Raw genomic sequence first — 18,092 nt, 5'->3', positions numbered from 1 at the left:
AAATTCTGATTGGCTGATGGATCCGCGTCGGCTGGAAGAAGATGGCTCCGCTACGCTCCGAATGGATGAAGATGGAAGATGCCGCTTGGATGAAGATGTCTTCTGCCGCTCCGGATGTCTTCTTTTGGTCCATCGGTGCCGGGTTGGGTGAAGACGACTCAAGGTAGGGAGATCTTCAGGGGCTTAGTGTTAGGTTTATTTAAGGGGTGTTTGGGTTAGATTAGGGGTATGTGGGTTGTAATGTTGGGGGGGGTATTGTATGTTTTTTTTTACAGGCAAAAGAGCTTAATTCTTTGGGGCATGCCCCGCAAAAGGCCCTTTTAAGGGCTGGAAAGGTAAAAGAGCTTTTCTATTTTTATTTTAGAATAGGGTAGGGCATTTTTTTATTTTGGGGGGCTTTGTTATTTTATTAGGGGGCTTAGAGTAGGTGTAATTAGCTTAAAATTGTAATCTTTTTCTAATGTTTGTAAATTATTTTTTTATTTTTTGTAAATTAGTTCTTTTATTATTTTTTGTACTTTAGTTAGTTTATTTAATTGTATTTATTTGTAGTTATTTGTAGCTATTTTATGTAATTAATTTATTGATAGTGTAGTGTTAGGTTTAATTGTAACTTAGGTTAGGATTTATTTTACAGGTAATTTTGTAATTATTTTAACTAGGTAGCTATTAAATAGTTATTAATAGCTATTGTACCTGGTTAAAATAAATACAAAGTTGCCTGTAAAATAAATATTAATCCTAAAATAGCTACAATATAATTATAATTTATATTGTAGCTATATTAGGGTTTATTTTACAGGTAAGTATTTAGCTTTAAATAGGAATAATTTATTTAATAAGATTTATTTCGTTAGATAAAAATTATATTTAACTTAGGGGGGTGTTAGGGTTAGACTTAGCTTTAGGGGTTAATAAATTTAATAGAGTAGCGGTGAGGTCCGGTCGGCAGATTAGGGGTTAATACTTGAAGTTAGGTGTCGGTGATGTTAGGGAGGGCAGATTAGGGGTTATTACTATTTATTATAGGGTTATTGAGGCAGGAGTTAGGCGGATTAGGGGTTAATAACTTTATTATAGTAGCGGTGAGGTCCGGTCGGCAGATTAGGGGTTAATAAGTGTAGGTAGGTGGCGGCGACATTGGCGGCGGCAGATTAGGGGTTAATAAATATAATATAGGGGTCGGCGGTGTTAGGGGCAGCAGATTAGGGGTACATAGGGATAATGTAGGTTGCGGCGGTGTACGGAGCGGCAGATTAGGGGTTAAAAAAAATATGCAGTGGTCAGCGATAGCGGGGGCGGCAGATTAGGGGTTAATAAGTGTAAGGTTAGGGGTGTTAAGACTCGGGGTGCATGTTAGGGTGTTAGGTGCAGACTTAGGAAGTGTTTCCCCATAGGAAACAATGGGGCTGCGTTAGGAGCTGAACGCTGCTTTTTTGCAGGTGTTAGGTTTTTTTCAGCTCAAACTGCCCCATTGTTTCCTATGGGGGAATAATGCACAAGCACGTTTTTGAAGCTGGCAGCGTCCGTAACTACCACTGGTATTTAGAGTTGCAGTGGCGGTAAATTATGCTATACGCTCCCTTTTTGGAGCCTAATGCAGCCCTTCTGTGAACTCTAAATACCAGCGGTATTTAAAAGGTGCGAGAGAAAAAAAGCATGCGTAGCTAACGCACCCCTTTGGCTGCAGAACTCTAAATCTAGCGGATTGTTTTTTTACTTGGCAGCCATTTTACTCACCTCTATTGCTGACTTTGGTGCATTCTGGGAGATGCTGCTCACTTCCTATACTTCCTTTTATGGACAGACTGGTTTACATCATCCATGTGAGACAGGATGCAGTCTCAGAATTCTGATGTCATCACTTATTATTTAAAGGGCCTTTGTTCAGTATGCTTTGCCCTTGCATTGTCTGAGACCTGTTGGTGAGAGCTCCTGTGTATTACCTGGCTGTCTGACGTCCCTCCTGGTTCCTGATCCCTGGCTTGTTCCCGACTCTGCTGTTCTCCTTGTTCCCGATTCCGGCTCGTCTGACTATCCGCTTTGGCTCCTGACTCGGCTTGTCTGACTACCAGCTCTAGTTTTGACTCCTGGCTTGTTATTTGACTTGTGGACTTTATATTATTTTTTGCTATTAATAAAGGTGTGATTATTTTTGCACTTCTAGTCTCAGTCTGATTCCTGGCACCCTGACATTACGCAAGGGCCATGAATCCTGATGGTGCTATTAATCCACCATTACCTGCCATAATTTCCAGGATGGATGAACAGGATCACCGCTTGGATCAATTTGCACTAGCCCTGCAAACCCTGCTGACTCGCACTGCACTTTTGGACCAAAGTGTCCCGCAAGTTATGGCTGCTCCTGTTTCCACTGCTGCATCTATGCCTACCAGGAGCATGTCCGGTTCTGCACCTCTACCTGAGCGATATGGAGGCGATCCTAATCAGTGCAGAGGGTTTTTGAACAAGGTGGGCATTTACTTTGAGATGTTACCTCAGGCGTTTCCCTCTGACAGAGCTAAGGTGGGATTTCTCAACTCGTTACTCTCTGACACAGCTCTTGCCTGGGATAATCCCTTGTGGGAGACTAATAAACCTGTGATTTCAAATTACCCTGAATTTGTGGCCTCCTTTCGAAGGGTATCTGATGTTCCAGCTCGCTCCTCCTCTGCTGCTAAACGACTCATGTCCATTCAGCAAGGTACAAGATATGTTGCTCAGTATGCCATTGAGTTCTGTACGCTTGCAGCAGAGATAGGCTGGAACAATAAAGCCCTTGTTGCCGCCTTCTTTCATGGGCTCTCTGATGCGATTAAAGACAAAGTTGCTGCCAGAGATTTACCAGAAGATCTCGAGGCATTGGTGTCTTTTTTTTATCCTAATTGAATATCAGACTAAGTGAGAGGCCTTCTTTTGAAGTCTTGTCCTACATGGCCGGGAAACACTCACACCTAAGGTCCTGTCGGGGGCAGACCTTAGGTGGTTTATCCTTGTCCCCGGAACCGCTAAAGGAGAAACCTTTGGTCACGGTTGTCTTTTCCTGGGTGGACTCCTCCATAGTCACCCAGGCTCTTGTTGACTCCGGTGCTGCGGGCTATTTCATTGACAGTGCTTTTGTATCAAAGCACTCCATTCCTGTTTTGCCTCGGTCCGTTCCGCTTGCTATTGAGGCCATTGATGGCAGGCCCCTTCAGCCCGCACTCGTTACTCACGAAACCGCTCTGTTGTCCATGGCTGTTGGGGCTCTCCATTTTGAAACCCTCCAGTTCCAGGTGATAAACTCTCCGCATTTTCCGGTTGTTCTGGGTTATCCCTGGCTCCAAAAGCACAATCCCAGTCTCGACTGGGATTGTGGTCTCCGCAATGTATTTTCCACTTGTCTTCAGAAACCAGTTAAAGTCTTGCGCACTTCTTCAATATCTCAATTGCCAGAGGAGTACCGAGAGTTCCTAGACGTTTTTGACAAGGTGCGTGCCGGTACGTTGCCTCCTCACCGGTCTTACGATTGTGCCATAGACCTGCAACCCGGAGCCATTCCTCCTCAGGGCCGGGTTTACCCTCTGTCTGTGGCAGAGAATTGTGCTATGGAGGAGTATGTTTCCGATGCTCTGTCGTGGGAGATCATCCGCAAATCCTGCTCTCCTGCAGGGGCTGGATTCTTCTTTGTGAAGAAAAAGGGTGGCGAGTTAAGACCATGCATCGATTATTGGGGTCTTAATCGTCTTACCATTAAGAATGCTTACCCTATTCCGCTCATTACGGAACTCTTTGACCGCCTCAAGGTAGCTACGGTCTTTACTAAGCTTGATTTGAGAGGAGCAAACAATCTTGTAAGGATCAAGGAGGGCCACGAATAGAAAACAGCATTTAACACCAGGAGCGGGCATTATGAGTATCTTGTAATGACCTTTGGCCTATGTAATGCTCCTGCTGTTTTCCAGGAATTTATTAATGATGTCCTACGAGATATGTTGCAACAGTGTGTTGTGGTGTACTTAGACCACATGCTCATACACTCACCCACACTTGAGGCTCATCATTCTGATGTTACACGGGTTTTTCAGAGACTACGTGAGAACGGCCTGTTTTGTAAACTTGAGAAATGTGAGTTCCATCAGACTGAAGTAACCTTCCTAGGTTATGTTATCTCGGTTGCAGGGTTCTCCATGGATCCTGACAAGTTATCTGCAGTGGCATCGCCCAGTTGGTCTTCAGTCTATTCAACGTTTTTTGGGGTTCGCCAATTACTATAGAAAGTTTATTAAAAACTTTTCTTCCTTGGTCAAACCTATCACAGACATGACCCGTAAAGAGAATGATCCACTCCATTGGTCACCTACTGCCATTAAGGCCTTTGATAGTCTTAAGACTGCCTTTGCTGCTGCTCCAGTTCTGGCTCATCCTAACCCTGTCCTGCCTTTCGTTCTTGAGGTCGATGCGTCTGAGACTGGAGTAGGTGCTCTCTTGTCTCAACGTCCTACACCTGACGGTTCCTTGCATCCGTGTGGTTTCTTCTCTAAGAAATTGTCTCCAGCGGAGTGCAATTATGAAATTGGCGAAAGGGAATTACTGGCCAGAATTTTGGCACTCAAAGAATGGAGGCATCTTCTCGAGGGTACTAGCGTGCCAGTGCTCATTCTTACTGACCACAAGAATTTAACTTATCTATCTGAAGCAAAACGTTTCTCGCCCCGACAGGCCAGATGGGCGCTATTTTTGTCTTGATTTAATTATGTGGTCTCCTACCTGCCTGGTAGTAAGAATGTTAGGGCTGATGCCCTCTCTCAACAATTTTCACCTCTGTCCAAGGAGGAGTCTGTACCTACTCCAGTTATACCTCCTGACCATATTTTGGCTACCATACGTACTAATTTGACTTCTCCCTTGGGGGAGGAGATCCTGGCTGCACAAACCAATGCACCTCCTGAAAAACCTAGTGGTAAGTGTTTTGTTCCTGAGAATCTTCGAACTAAACTTTTGCACACTTACCATTATCCTAAAGCTGAAGGTCACCCAGGCAAGAACCAAATGATTTGGTCTGTCACTCGACAATTCTGGTGGCCAGGTCTTCTTTCTGATGTTGCTGCGTATGTTGCCTCCTGCTCAGTTTGTGCACAGAATAAGACTCCTCGACGTCTTCCTGTGGATCTTCTTCAACCTATTGCTAATGGTGAGCGTCCTTGGACACATCTTTCCATGGACTTCATTGTCGAGCTCCCTGTTTCCAATGGCAATACTGTTATCCTTATGGTGGTTGACCGTTTTTCTAAAATGTCACATTGCATTCCCTTGAAGAAGTTGCCTACCGCTCAGGAGCTTGCCTCAATTTTTGCCCGTGAGGTCTTCCATTTACATGGGTTACCCAAGGAGATGGTGTCGGACCGGGGTAGCCAGTTTGTCTCCACATTTTGGCGTTCATTTTGTGTTCAAATTGGGATCCAGCTCTCCTTCTCCTCGGCATATCACCCTCAATCCAATGGGGCTGCGGAACGGTCTAATCAAGCTCTGGAACAGTTCCTCCGTTGCTATGTCTCAGATCGCCACAATAATTGGTCTGAACTGTTACCTTGGGCAGAGATTGCTCATAATAGTGCTATTAATGCTTCCTCCAAGTTATCCCCGTTCATGGCGAATTATGGGTTTCAACCATCCTTGTTGCCCAATTCATTCATGTCTCAGGGTATTCCGGCTTTGGAGGAGCATCTCCGGCAACTCTGTTCCACGTGGGTGCAGATTCAGGATTGCCTTCATCGTTCTATGCAGCGCCAAAAGTTCCAGGCTGATCGTAGGCGTCTGCCTGCACCTTCCTACCAGGTTGGTGAGAGAGTTTGGCTGTTCTCCCGCAACTTGGACCTTCGTGTGACTTCCAATAAACTGGCTCCCCGTTATGTTGGTCCTTTTCGAATACTCCGACGGGTCAATCCTGTGGCCTACACTCTTGACCTTCCTCCTTCAATGCACATCTTCAATGTTTCTCATGTCTCCCTCTTGAAACCATTGGTTTGTAATTGGTTTACCACTGTGTTGCCTCGTCCCCGTCCTATCATTGTTGACAACCATGAGGAGTATGAGGTCAGCTGCATTATTGACTCTCGTATTTCCAGGGGCCGCATACAGTATTTGGTTCATTGGAGGGGCTACGGTCCAGAGGAGCGTTCATGGGTTCCCTCCTCTGATGTTCATGCTCCCGCCCTCCTCCGTGCCTTCCATGCCCGTTTCCCCAATAAGCCTTTTGTCCTCCCGCGGGGGAGTGATTGTTTGGGGGAGGGTACTGTCAGGGTTTTTTCCTGACTTGTTTGCCATGTGCTGCTGGCAGCCATTTTACTCACCTCTCTTGCTGACTTTGGTGCATTTTGGGAGATGCTGCTCACTTCCTGTACTTCCTTTTATGGCCAGACTGGTTTACATCATCCATGTGAGACAGGATGCAGTCTCAGAATTGTGATGTCATCACTTATTATTTAAAGGGTCTTTGTTCAGTATGCCTTGCCCTTGCGTTGTCTCAGACCTGTTTGTGAATGCTCCTGTGTATTACCTGGCTGTCTGACGTCCCTCCTGGTTCCTGATCCCTGGCTTGTTCCTGACTCTGCTGTTCTCCTTGTTCCTGACTCGGCTTGTCTGACTACCAGCTCTAGTTTTGACTCCTGGCTTGTTATTTGACTTGTGGACTTTTTATTATTTTTTGCTATTAATAAAGGTGTGATTATTTTTGCACTTCTTGTCTCAGTCTGATTCCTGGCACCCTGACAAGAACATTGGAATGTAAAACATTTACAGTTAATACACAGTTAAACATATACAGGGAGTGCAGAATTATTAGGCAAGTTGTATTTTTGAGGATTAATTTTATTATTGAACAACAACCATGTTCTCAATGAACCCAAAAAACTCATTAATATCAAAGCTGAATAGTTTTGGAAGTAGTTTTTAGTTTGTTTTTAGTTATAGCTATTTTAGAGGGATATCTGTGTGTGCAGGTGACTATTACTGTGCATAATTATTAGGCAACTTAACAAAAAACAAATATATACCCATTTCAATTATTTATTTTTACCAGTGAAACCAATATAACATCTCAACATTCCCAAATATACATTTCTGACATTGAAAAACAAAACAAAAACAAATCAGTGACCAATATAGCCACCTTTCTTTGCAAGGACACTCAAAAGCCTGCCATCTATGGATTCTGTCAGTGTTTTGATCTGTTCACCATCAACATTGCGTGCAGCAGCAACCACAGCCTCCCAGACACTGTTCAGAGAGGTGTACTGTTTTCCCTCCTTGTAAATCTCACATTTGATGATGGACCACAGGTTCTCAATGGGGTTCAGATCAGGTGAACAAGGAGGCCATGTCATTAGATTTTCTTCTTTTATACCCTTTCTTGCCAGCCACGCTGTGGAGTACTTAGACGCGTGTGATGGAGCATTGTCCTGCATGAAAATCATGTTTTTCTTGAAGGATGCAGACTTCTTCCTGTACCACTGCTTGAAGAAGGTGTCTTCCAGAAACTGGCAGTAGGACTGGGAGTTGAGCTTGACTCCATCCTCAACCCGAAAAGGCCCCACAAGCTCATCTTTGATGATACCAGCCCAAACCAGTACTCCACCTCCACCTTGCTGGCGTCTGAGTCGGACTGGAGCTCTCTGCCCTTTACCAATCCAGCCACGGGCCCATCCATCTGGCCCATCAAGACTCACTCTCATTTCATCAGTCCATAAAACCTTAGAAAAATCAGTCTTGAGATATTTCTTGGCCCAGTCTTGACGTTTCAGCTTGTGTGTCTTGTTCAGTGGTGGTCGTCTTTCAGCCTTTCTTACCTTGGCCATGTCTCTGAGTATTGCACACCTTGTGCTTTTGGGCACTCCAGTGATGTTGCAGCTCTGAAATATGGCCAAACTGGTGGCAAGTGGCATCTTGGCAGCTGCACGCTTGACTTTTCTCAGTTCATGGGCAGTTATTTTGCGCCTTGGTTTTTCCACACGCTTCTTGCGACCCTGTTGACTATTTTGAATGAAACGCTTGATTGTTCGATGATCACGCTTCAGAAGCTTTGCAATTTTAAGAGTGCTGCATCCCTCGGCAAGATATCTCACTATTTTTTACTTTTCTGAGCCTGTCAAGTCCTTCTTTTGACCCATTTTGCCAAAGGAAAGGAAGCTGCCTAATAATTATGCACACCTGATATAGGGTGTTGATGTCATTAGACCACAGACCTTCTCATTACAGAGATGCACATCACCTAATATGCTTAATTGGTAGTAGGCTTTCAAGCCTATACAGCTTGGAGTAAGACAACATGCATAAAGAGGATGATGTGGTCAAAATACTCATTTGCCTAATAATTCTGCACTCCCTGTATACAGTATCCCACAAAAGTGAGTACACCTCTCACATTTTTGTAAATATTTTACTATATCTTTTCATGTGACAACACTGAAGAAATGACACTTAGCTACAATGTAAAGTAGTGAGGGTACAGCCTATATAACAGTGTAAATTTGCTGTCCCCTCAAAATAACTAAACACACAGTCATCAATGTCTAAACCGTTGGCAACAAAAGTGAGTACACCCCTAAGTGGAAATTTCCAAATTGGGCCCAAAGTGTCAATATTTTTTGTGGCCACCATTATTTTCCAGCACTGCCTTAACCCTCTTGAGGAAGGAGTTCACCAGAGCTTCCCAGGTTGCCACTGGAGTCCTCTTCCACTACTCCATGATGACATCACGGAGCTGGTGGATATTAGAGACCTTGCGCTCCCCCACCTTCTGTTTGAGGATGCCCCATAGATGCTCAATAGGGTTTAGGTCTGGAGACATGCTTGGCCAGTCCATCACCTTTACCCTCAGCTTCTTTAGCAAGGCAGTGGTCATCTTGGAGGTGTATTTGGGGTCGTTATCATGTTGGAATACTGCCCTGTGGCCCAGTCTCCTTAGGGAGGGGATCATGCTCTGCTTCAGTATGTCACAGTACATGTTGGCATTCATGGTTCCCTCAATGAACTGTAGCTCCCCAGTGCCGGCAGCACTCATGCAGGCCCAGACCATGAGACTCCCACCACCATGCTTGACTGTAGGCAAGACACACTTGTCTTTGTCATCCCATGCCACACTCGCTTGACACCATCTGAACCAAATAAGTTTATCTTGGTCTCATCTGACCACAGGACATGGTTCCAGTAATCCATGTCCTTAGTTTGCTTCTCTTCAGCAAACTGTTTGCAGGCTTTCTTGTGCATCATCTTTAGAAGAGACTTCCTTTTGGGATGACAGCCATGCAGACCAATTTGATGCAGTGTGCGGCATATAGTCTAAGCACTGACAGACTGATCCCCCACACCTTCAACCTCTGCAGCGATGCTGGCAGCACTCATATGTCTTTTTCCCAAAGACAACCTCTGGATATGATGCTGAGCACGTGCACTCAACTTCTTTGGACGACCATGGCGAGGCCTGTCCTGTGAAATGGTGTATGGTCTTGCCCACCGTGATGCAGTTCAGTTTCAGGGTCTTGGCAATCTTCTTATAGACTAGGCCATCTTTATGTAGAGCAACAATTCTTTTTTTCAGATCCTCCAAAAGTTCTTTGCCATGAGGTGCCATGTTAAACTTCCAGTGACCAGTATAAGAGAGTGTGAGAGCGATAACACCAAATTTAACACACCTGCTCCCCATTCTCACCTGAGACCTTGTAACACTGTGTTACATGACACCCGGGAGGGAAAATGGCTAATTGGGCCCATTTTTGACATTTCCACTTAGGGTAGGGGTGTACTCACTTTTGTTGCCAACGGTTTAGACATTAATGGCTGTGTATTGAGTTATTTTGAGGGGACAGAAAATTTACACACATGAAAAGATATAATAAAATATTTTCAAAAATGTGAGGGGTGTATTCACTTTTGTGGGATACTGTGTATATACATACATATACATCTTTAGACATGTATCTGTATGTATCGCTATGTTAAAGTACTTTGGCTGCTTTTTTTCACTAACACGCGAGATCTCATATCTTTGAGCCATTATAATTTTTTTGTGCAATATTTTTTTGGATTAATTTTTAACAGTGTTATTATAAGTGTAATTGTACTTTGTAATGCATTTTTGAAGTGTTTCATGCAACTTTTTTATGTCAGCTTTATTTTTCAAAAACAAAAGTTCTTGCCGCAGCTCCTATTGTGTACATACAAAGGCCGATTCCTTTTTCAAATAATTAACGTGTTGGCATTGCCACAGTTCGAGTAGTTAAGGATCTGAGAGATTTTCTTGATGGTATGGACCATTGGTTATAGATATAAATTAAGAAAGATAAAAAAAGAAAAACTAAACAAAAACAATAGTAACAATAACAATAAACATTGAGACTTGATAGGCTGGAACGTTCTATTAAGTCTAATTAGATGTATGTTTAATTGTATATTTATACTCAGGTTTTCTTAATAGTGTAATATAACTTATAATAATAGACTTTATCTATATCTATTACTCTATATCAAAGATGGTAGTTTTGTGTCTTTTCTATTTTACTAATTTAATGTAATGTTCCCATATCATGGATATTTCAGCATAAGTGACCATTTTATCATGATTTATGTAGTGTAGTGGCACTCTTCCATTTCTTTTAGTTCTGAGGTTTTTTGTATCCACATTGATAGGTGGGGAACCTCTTTACTCTTCCAGTTCTTTATTAAGAATTTTATACTGTTTGTCATAATAGAAAAGATTTTCAGTTTGTTTTATGCAACTTTTTAGTTTTCAGAATACAGTTAACCACAGCTCAGAAAATGCAGTAAGAATTTTAGCGAAAATCACTACTTGTAATGTCAGCGCAATTAAAACTGCTTGCGAAAACGCAATATCGCTTGCGCAAAACCGTTTGCGCCTCACTTTAAGGAAGTTTAACTTATTGGAACCCATAGCATCAGCAGGAGATATTTGGGCATCTTACCTTACACTCAGCTCCCTCTGCAGCAGTGGGATAGACACACAGGCATCATGAGAAGGATACAGGACAAACACATAGCTAACCTTGGGTGAAAGACCTGTTACAAACTGGGTAGAACGCTATAGAACAGATAAAGGAAGAGCTAACAAGAAAACCCCACTAGTCTATAACTTCCTAACTTCCAATTAACATCCTTCACTGTGGAACTTTATTAATCCCAACACTGCAATGACCAAAAAAAAAGTTATAAAGCGGTCTTCAGTTTCCAAAAAAAAACAAAAAACAACATGGACAAGGTGTGTGCTGATGAAGTTGTCTTTAATGTGAATACACAAACCCCACCTGTGTTAAAAGGGCAGTCTTGAATCTGCCCATCTTCAATTATGGATGTCAAAGTCACTCACCTCCTCCAACTGGCTGTGCACATGCTGCACTATCAGATCAATTGCCACAGTGTTACCACTACCTGAAATAAAGAGAGGAGGAAGATAAAGACGATTGAACTATCAGAGGATAAAGGTATCTGAGATCAATAGTGAACGGGAAGGTCCAAAAGAGGGTGGATGTGAAAAAGGGAACATTTTTTAATATAAATGTAAGAGGAAAAAGTGAGATACCAGTCTTATTGGGGGACAAACCCCCTGTAGTGAAACCAATACTGATTGCAAGAATAGGTGGGCAACCTAGAGGTGAAGGTCTGGTCTCAAGTGAGACCTCCGAAACCCTTGTAGTTACACCTCTGCCTGCAGAGCATGTTTTCTCTAACACCCTGTCAGTTTTGGCATCTGAATCATGTAATCAATGTAAAGTCAGAATTAAACTATCATGGTTAAAATAAAGCTTGTAAATGTGAAGTTGTTTTTAAAACTGCATGCTCTCGTAAGCAACCTTGGCACTACTGAAAGTTTAAATCTGACTCTACTGTCCATTTAAAAGGTGCTGGACAAATTACCTCCAGGCTCAATTGTCCTTAAAATCATTCTTTGTTCCTATAAAAATTTAAAATAATACAGGGTTTCCAACTTGTAATCACAAGAATTAATATCAAACATGTCATGTTCCTCAGTTTGGTACTTCATAACATATATTATTAATACATAATTTAAAAGGACAGCCTAGTAAAAATTAAACTTTCATGATTCAGATAGGGCATGCAATTTTAAACAACTTTAAAATTTACTTTTATCATCAAATTTGCTTTGTTCTCTTGAGATTATTTGTTGAGAGCTAAACCTAGGTAGGCTCAGGTGCTAATTTCTAAGCTCTTGAAGGCCGCCTCTTATTACAGTGTATTTTGACAGTCTTTACAGCTAGACAGCGCTAGATCATGTGTGCCATATACTCTTAAATATCTGGGACATTTAGGGCCAGATGACGAGTGGAGCGCTTATATTTTCGCACAAGTGATAAGGAGTTTTTCTTGGGTGTTTTCGCTAATTTTATTTTTTTGCTCTTATTACAGGTTGAAAGTAAACGTGATTGCTTGAGCACAATTTAAGTTAATGTGAGTCGGGTTAGCACGTCCTCAGAGCTCTAGTTAACTGTTTTGCAAAACAAAAGTGTCACAAAACACATGAAAAATACCTTACAAAGTACAGTTACACTCATAATAACACCATCTAATAAAAATTATTAAAAAGTACAGTACTGTGTATGTGTATATATACATACAGTGTATATATATATATATATGTATATATATTTATTTGTGTATATATGTATTTACAGACATATATACACATATACATACGTACATATATAGACATATATAAAGTGCATTGTAGCCCTCTGCAGTTAAGAAGATGAAAACATGTAAAAGCATATTTATGCAATATTCATATTTAATTAAGTGTTATTCTGTACAGTGTATTTACTGTAAATATTCCACATTCCAATGTTCTGCACATAGCAGAATATGTTTTATGCATTTCTAAATAGATATTCCTATATATATCTGTATATATTTATACCCATATATAATAATGTGTACAGTATATATAATCATGTGTATATAAATATACAAATATAAATATATATTTGTGCAAATAAACATCAGATATATATATAGAAATATGTATTTATGAATAAATAGAACATATTTTTCTATGTGAAGAACATTGGAATGTGAGACTGATATTTTAATGTCGGGTTAGCACACTTGAGAATATGCAATCGGGTTTGCCCGTGAGTAGAGTGTTAGGTTAGTTATACACGTTTTTGCTCCATTGACTGCTATGGGGGAATAGGTGATTATGCTTCCAATATTCTAAGTTAGTTTTTTCCACGTGACGGGTTAGCGCATGAGCGAAAATAATTTACTTTCAATTCATAATACGAGTGCAAAACGACAAGTTCATTTTCGAGCGAAAGCATTAAATAGCGATCCACTTGTAATCTAGGTATCACTATTCTTTACCCTGCTGTCTGCTCTGCTCTGTGCTTCTTATCATGTCTGGAGCTGAGCAGCATCTCACCCTGATGAAGTGCCTGTAATGTAGGAAAGGCATCTTATGTGCTGTGTGGTGTAAACCATTCATTTTACAAACTGATCAATAAAAAATTATTTTGAAACTTTCAATTGTTAAATAACTTTTTGCGATGTCATTGCTGCGTAGCACATCACCCTTCCCTCTCCCTGCCTGCTGAAACTTACTTTCTTACTTTATCCTACATACAGGATATGTTTACTAACGTATCTCCTCTGTTTATTCTCAAGCAGAACTTTTCTCCTCTGGCGCGACACCAGCAATACTCCTATAATGTTTCTCTCCTCTACATGCCTGTACTGCACAGCATTTCTGCTGCTGTTCTTCTTTAAAGGGACAGTCTATTCCAGAATTGTTATTGTTTGAAAAGATAATCCCTTTATTACCCATTCCCCAATTTTTCATAACTAAAACGGGTATATTAATATAATTTTTAACTCTCTGATTACCTTGTATCTAAGCCTCTGCAGACTGCCCCCTTATCTCAGTTCTTTTGACAGACTTACTTTTTAGCCAATCAGTGTTGACTCATAAATAACTCCACAGAAGTGAGCACAATATTATCTATATGACAAACATGAACTAGCACTGTCTAGCTGTGAACAACTGTCAAATGCACTAAGATAAGAGGCGGTCTTTAACAGCTTAGAAATTAGCATATGAGCCTTCCTAGGTTTAGCTTTCAACAAAGAATACCAATAGAACAAAGCAAATTTTAAAAGTAAATTTGGAAGTTGCTTAAACTAGCATGCCCTATCTCAATCATGAAAGTTTCATTTTGACTAGTCTGTCCCTTTAATCACTAAAGTCTGTTTCCCATGAGTCTTCACTTCATTAGTGTGTAATTGTTTTCCACCAACTACTAGTGGGTACCCTTTCCTCTAACAGATTCTGCAATGCATTTTGTGTTCCCTCCTCTGGTTTCTCCAGAAAAAACATAATTTATGCTTACCTGATAAATTTATTTCTCTTGTGATGTATCGAGTCCACGGATTCATCCTTACTTGTGGGATATTCTCCACCCCTACAGGAAGTGGCAAAGAGAGCACCCACAGCAGAGCTGCCTATATAGCTCTCCCCATAGCTCCACCCCCCAGTCATTCGACCGAAGGCTAGGAAGAAAAAGGAGAAAACATAGGGTGCAGTGGTGACTGAAAGTTTAAAAATAAAAATATATATGCCCGTCTTAAAAAACAGGGCGGGCCGTGGACTCGATACATCACAAGAGAAATAAATTTATCAGGTAAGCATAAATTATGTTTTCTCTTGTAAGATGTATCGAGTCCACGGATTCATCCTTACTTGTGGGATACCAATACCAAAGCTTTAGGACACGGATGAAGGGAGGGAAAAGACAGGGACCTTAAACGGAAGGCACCACTGCTTGTAAAACCTTTCTCCCAAAAATAGCCTCAGAAGAAGCAAAAAGTATCAAATTTGTAAAATTTGGAAAAAGTATGAAGCGAAGACCAAGTCGCCGCCTTACAAATCTGTTCAACAGAAGCCTCATTTTTAAAAGCCCATGTGGAAGCCACAGCTCTAGTAGAATGAGCAGTAATCCTTTCAGGAGGCTGCCGTCCAACAGTCTCATAGGCCAAACGGATGATGCTTTTCAGCCAAAAGGAAAGAGTGGTAGCCGTAGCCCTTTGACCTCTCCGTTTACCAGAATAAACAACAAACAAAGAAGATGTTTGATGGAAATCTTTAGTTGCTTGTAAGTAGAATTTTAAAGCACGAACCACATCAAGATTGTGTAACAGACGTTCCTTCTTAGATGAAGGATTAGGACACAAAGAAGGAACCACAATCTCTTGATTGATATTCTTATTAGAAACAACCTTAGGAAGAAACCCAGGTTTGGTACGTAAAACCACCTTATCTACATGGAAAACAAGGTAAGGGGAATCACATTGTAAAGCAGATAGCTCAGAAACTCTTCGAGCCGAAGAGATAGCTACTAAAAACAAAACTTTCCAAGATAGAAGCTTAATATCTATGGAATGCATAGGTTCAAATGGAACCCCTTGAAGAACATTAAGAACTAAGTTAAGGCTCCATGGCGGAGCAACAGGTTTAAATACAGGCTTGATTCTGACCAAAGCCTGACTAAATGCTTTAACGTCTGGGACATATGCCAGACGTTTGTGAAGTAGAATAGACAAAGCAGATATTTGACACTTAAGAGAACTAGCCGATAATCCCTTCTCCAAACCTTCTTGGAGAAAAGACAATATTCTAGGAATCCTAATCTTACTCCACGAGTAACCTTTGGATTCACACCAATAAAGATATTTCTCTTGTAAAGGTGTATCCAGTCCACGGATACCCACAGCAGAGCTGTCTATATAGCTCCTCCCCTAACTGCCACCCCCAGTCATTCTCTTGCGGCTCTCGACAAGAAAGGAAGTATCAAGAGAGATGTGGTGACTTAGTGTAGTTTTTACCTTCAATCAAAAGTTTGTTATTTTTAAACGGTACCGGCGTTGTACTGTTTTTACTCTCAGGCAGAAATTGGAAGAAGACTTCTGCCTGGAGGTTTGATGATCTTAGCGGTTTGTAACTAAGGTCCATTGCTGTTCTCACACATAACTGAAAAGTATGGAAAGAAAACTTCAGTTGGGGGGACGGTCTGCAGATTGCCTGCTTTGAGGTATGTTCAGTATATCTTTTTCTAGAGGGATGATAAGGTCTAGAAAATGCTGACAGTGCCTGGTATATTTAAGGTAAGCCTGATACAGTGATTTAACAACAACTGGGATCATGCTTACAAAAAGGGATAATATTCATGTTAAAACCTATATTACTTAGTGTAAAAACGTTTGCATGATTTATAAGTAAAAACGTTTTTTCTCTGAGGGTGATAAATCTTTATTTGGGGCCTAGTTTCCACATGGCTTGTTAGATTACTCCTAGGAGTACTTTTTTAAGGCCCTCTGACTTTGAGTGCATGGTGGGAGGGGCCTATTTTCGTTTTCAGACTGAGACATCCAGCTTCCCTGAAGGAGTCCTCTGGCTTATAGGACCTCTATAGAGGGGTTTGTTCCTGCAAAAATCATTTTTAAGGGCAGGTAGGAGCCACAGCAGAGCTGTGGCAGTGTGTTTGACTGTTTGTTAACAGGTTTAATGTTTTTCTAATTCGTTTTTGGGCCTGAGGGGTTAATCATCCATTTGCAAGTGGGTGCAATGCTGTTTTAGTCCCTTATACACACTGTAAAAATTTCGTAGAGTTTACTAATTTTTTTCACTGTTTTGCAGTTTATGTGGTAGTTTTTTTCTCTTAAAGGCACAGTACCGTTTTTTTATTATTGCTTTTTTCACATTTATTAAAGTGTTTTCCAACCTTGCTGGTCTCATTACTAGTCTGTTAAACATGTCTGACATAGAGGAAACTCCTTGTTCATTATGTTTAGAAGCCATTGTGGAACCCCCTCTTAGAATGTGTACCAAATGCACTGACCTTTCTATAAGTTATAAAGACCATATTATGGCTTTTAAAGATTTATCACCTGAGGTTTCTGAGACTGACAAAAGGGAGGTTATGCCATCTAGCTCTCCCCACGTGTCAGAACCTATAACTCCCGCTCAAGGGACGGCAAGTACATCTAGCGCGTCCAATGCGTTTACTTTACAAGACATGGCGGCAGTTATGAATCATACCCTCACAGAGGTATTGTCCAAACTGCCAGGGTTACAAGGAAAGTGAGACAGCTCTGGGGCTAGAACAAATACGGAGCTCTCTGATGCTTTAGTAGCTATGTCTGATATACCCTCACAATGTGCAGAAGTTGAAGCAGGAGAGCTTCTATCTGTGGGTGACTTCTCTGATTCAGGGAAGGCGTTACTTCAGTCTGACTCTGAAATGACAGCATTTAAATTTAAGCTTGAACACCTCCGCGTGTTGCTCAGGGAGGTTTTAGCGACTCTGGATGACTGTGACACCATTGTAGTCCCAGAGAAATTGTGTAAAATGGACAAATACTTTGCAGTGCCTGTTTACACTGATGTTTTTCCAATCCCTAAGAGGTTTTCAGAAATTATTACTAAGGAATGGGATAGACCAGGTGTGCCGTTCTCTCCCCCTCCTGCTTTTAAGAAAATGTTTCCTATAGATGCCGCTACACGGGACTTGTGGCAGACGGTCCCTAAGGTGGAGGGAGCAGTCTCTACCCTAGCTAAGCGTACAACTATTCCTGTCGAGGACAGTTGTGCTTTCCTAGATCCTATGGATAAGAAATTAGAGGGTTTCCTTAAGAAAATCTTTATACAACAAGGTTTTATTCTCCAGCCTCTTGCATGCATTGCCCCAGTCACTGCTGCAGCGGCTTTCTGGTTCGAGTCTCTGGAGGAGGCTTTACAGGTAGAGACCCTGTTGGATGATATCCTTGACAGGCTTAAAGCTCTTAAGTTAGCCAATTAATTTATTTCTGACGCCGTTTTTCATTTAACCAAGCTAACGGCTAAAAATTCAGGTTTTGCCATTCAGGCACGTAGGGCGCTATGGCTTAAATCCTGGTCAGCTGAGGTCACTTCAAAGTCTAAACTTTTCAAGATCCCCTTCAAAGGGCAGACCCTATTTGGGCCTGGACTGAAGGAGATCATTTCTGATATTACTGGAGGAAAAGGCCACGCCCTTCCCCAGGATAGGTCCAAC

At 41.5% G+C, this 18,092-nt stretch overlaps 1 protein-coding gene across 8 annotated transcripts in view; it reads right to left on the bottom strand.

Moving 5' to 3' along the window:
• UCKL1 (uridine-cytidine kinase 1 like 1) overlaps positions 1–18,092 on the bottom strand; it is a 306,712-nt gene that overhangs the window by 142,309 nt on the left and 146,311 nt on the right. For all 8 annotated transcript variants that reach the window (XM_053711232.1, XM_053711180.1, XM_053711124.1 and 5 more), the window contains one exon: positions 11,360–11,421. In XM_053711232.1, the coding sequence (XP_053567207.1) occupies positions 11,360–11,421 (62 nt within the window). The remainder of the gene's footprint in view (positions 1–11,359; positions 11,422–18,092) is intronic.

The sequence above is a fragment of the Bombina bombina genome, chromosome 1 (assembly GCF_027579735.1).
Source record: "Bombina bombina isolate aBomBom1 chromosome 1, aBomBom1.pri, whole genome shotgun sequence".
In the NCBI taxonomy this organism is placed as follows: Eukaryota; Metazoa; Chordata; class Amphibia; order Anura; family Bombinatoridae; genus Bombina; species Bombina bombina.
Note: the sequence above shows the minus strand (reverse complement) of the source record. Positions and strands in the feature narration are given on the sequence as shown.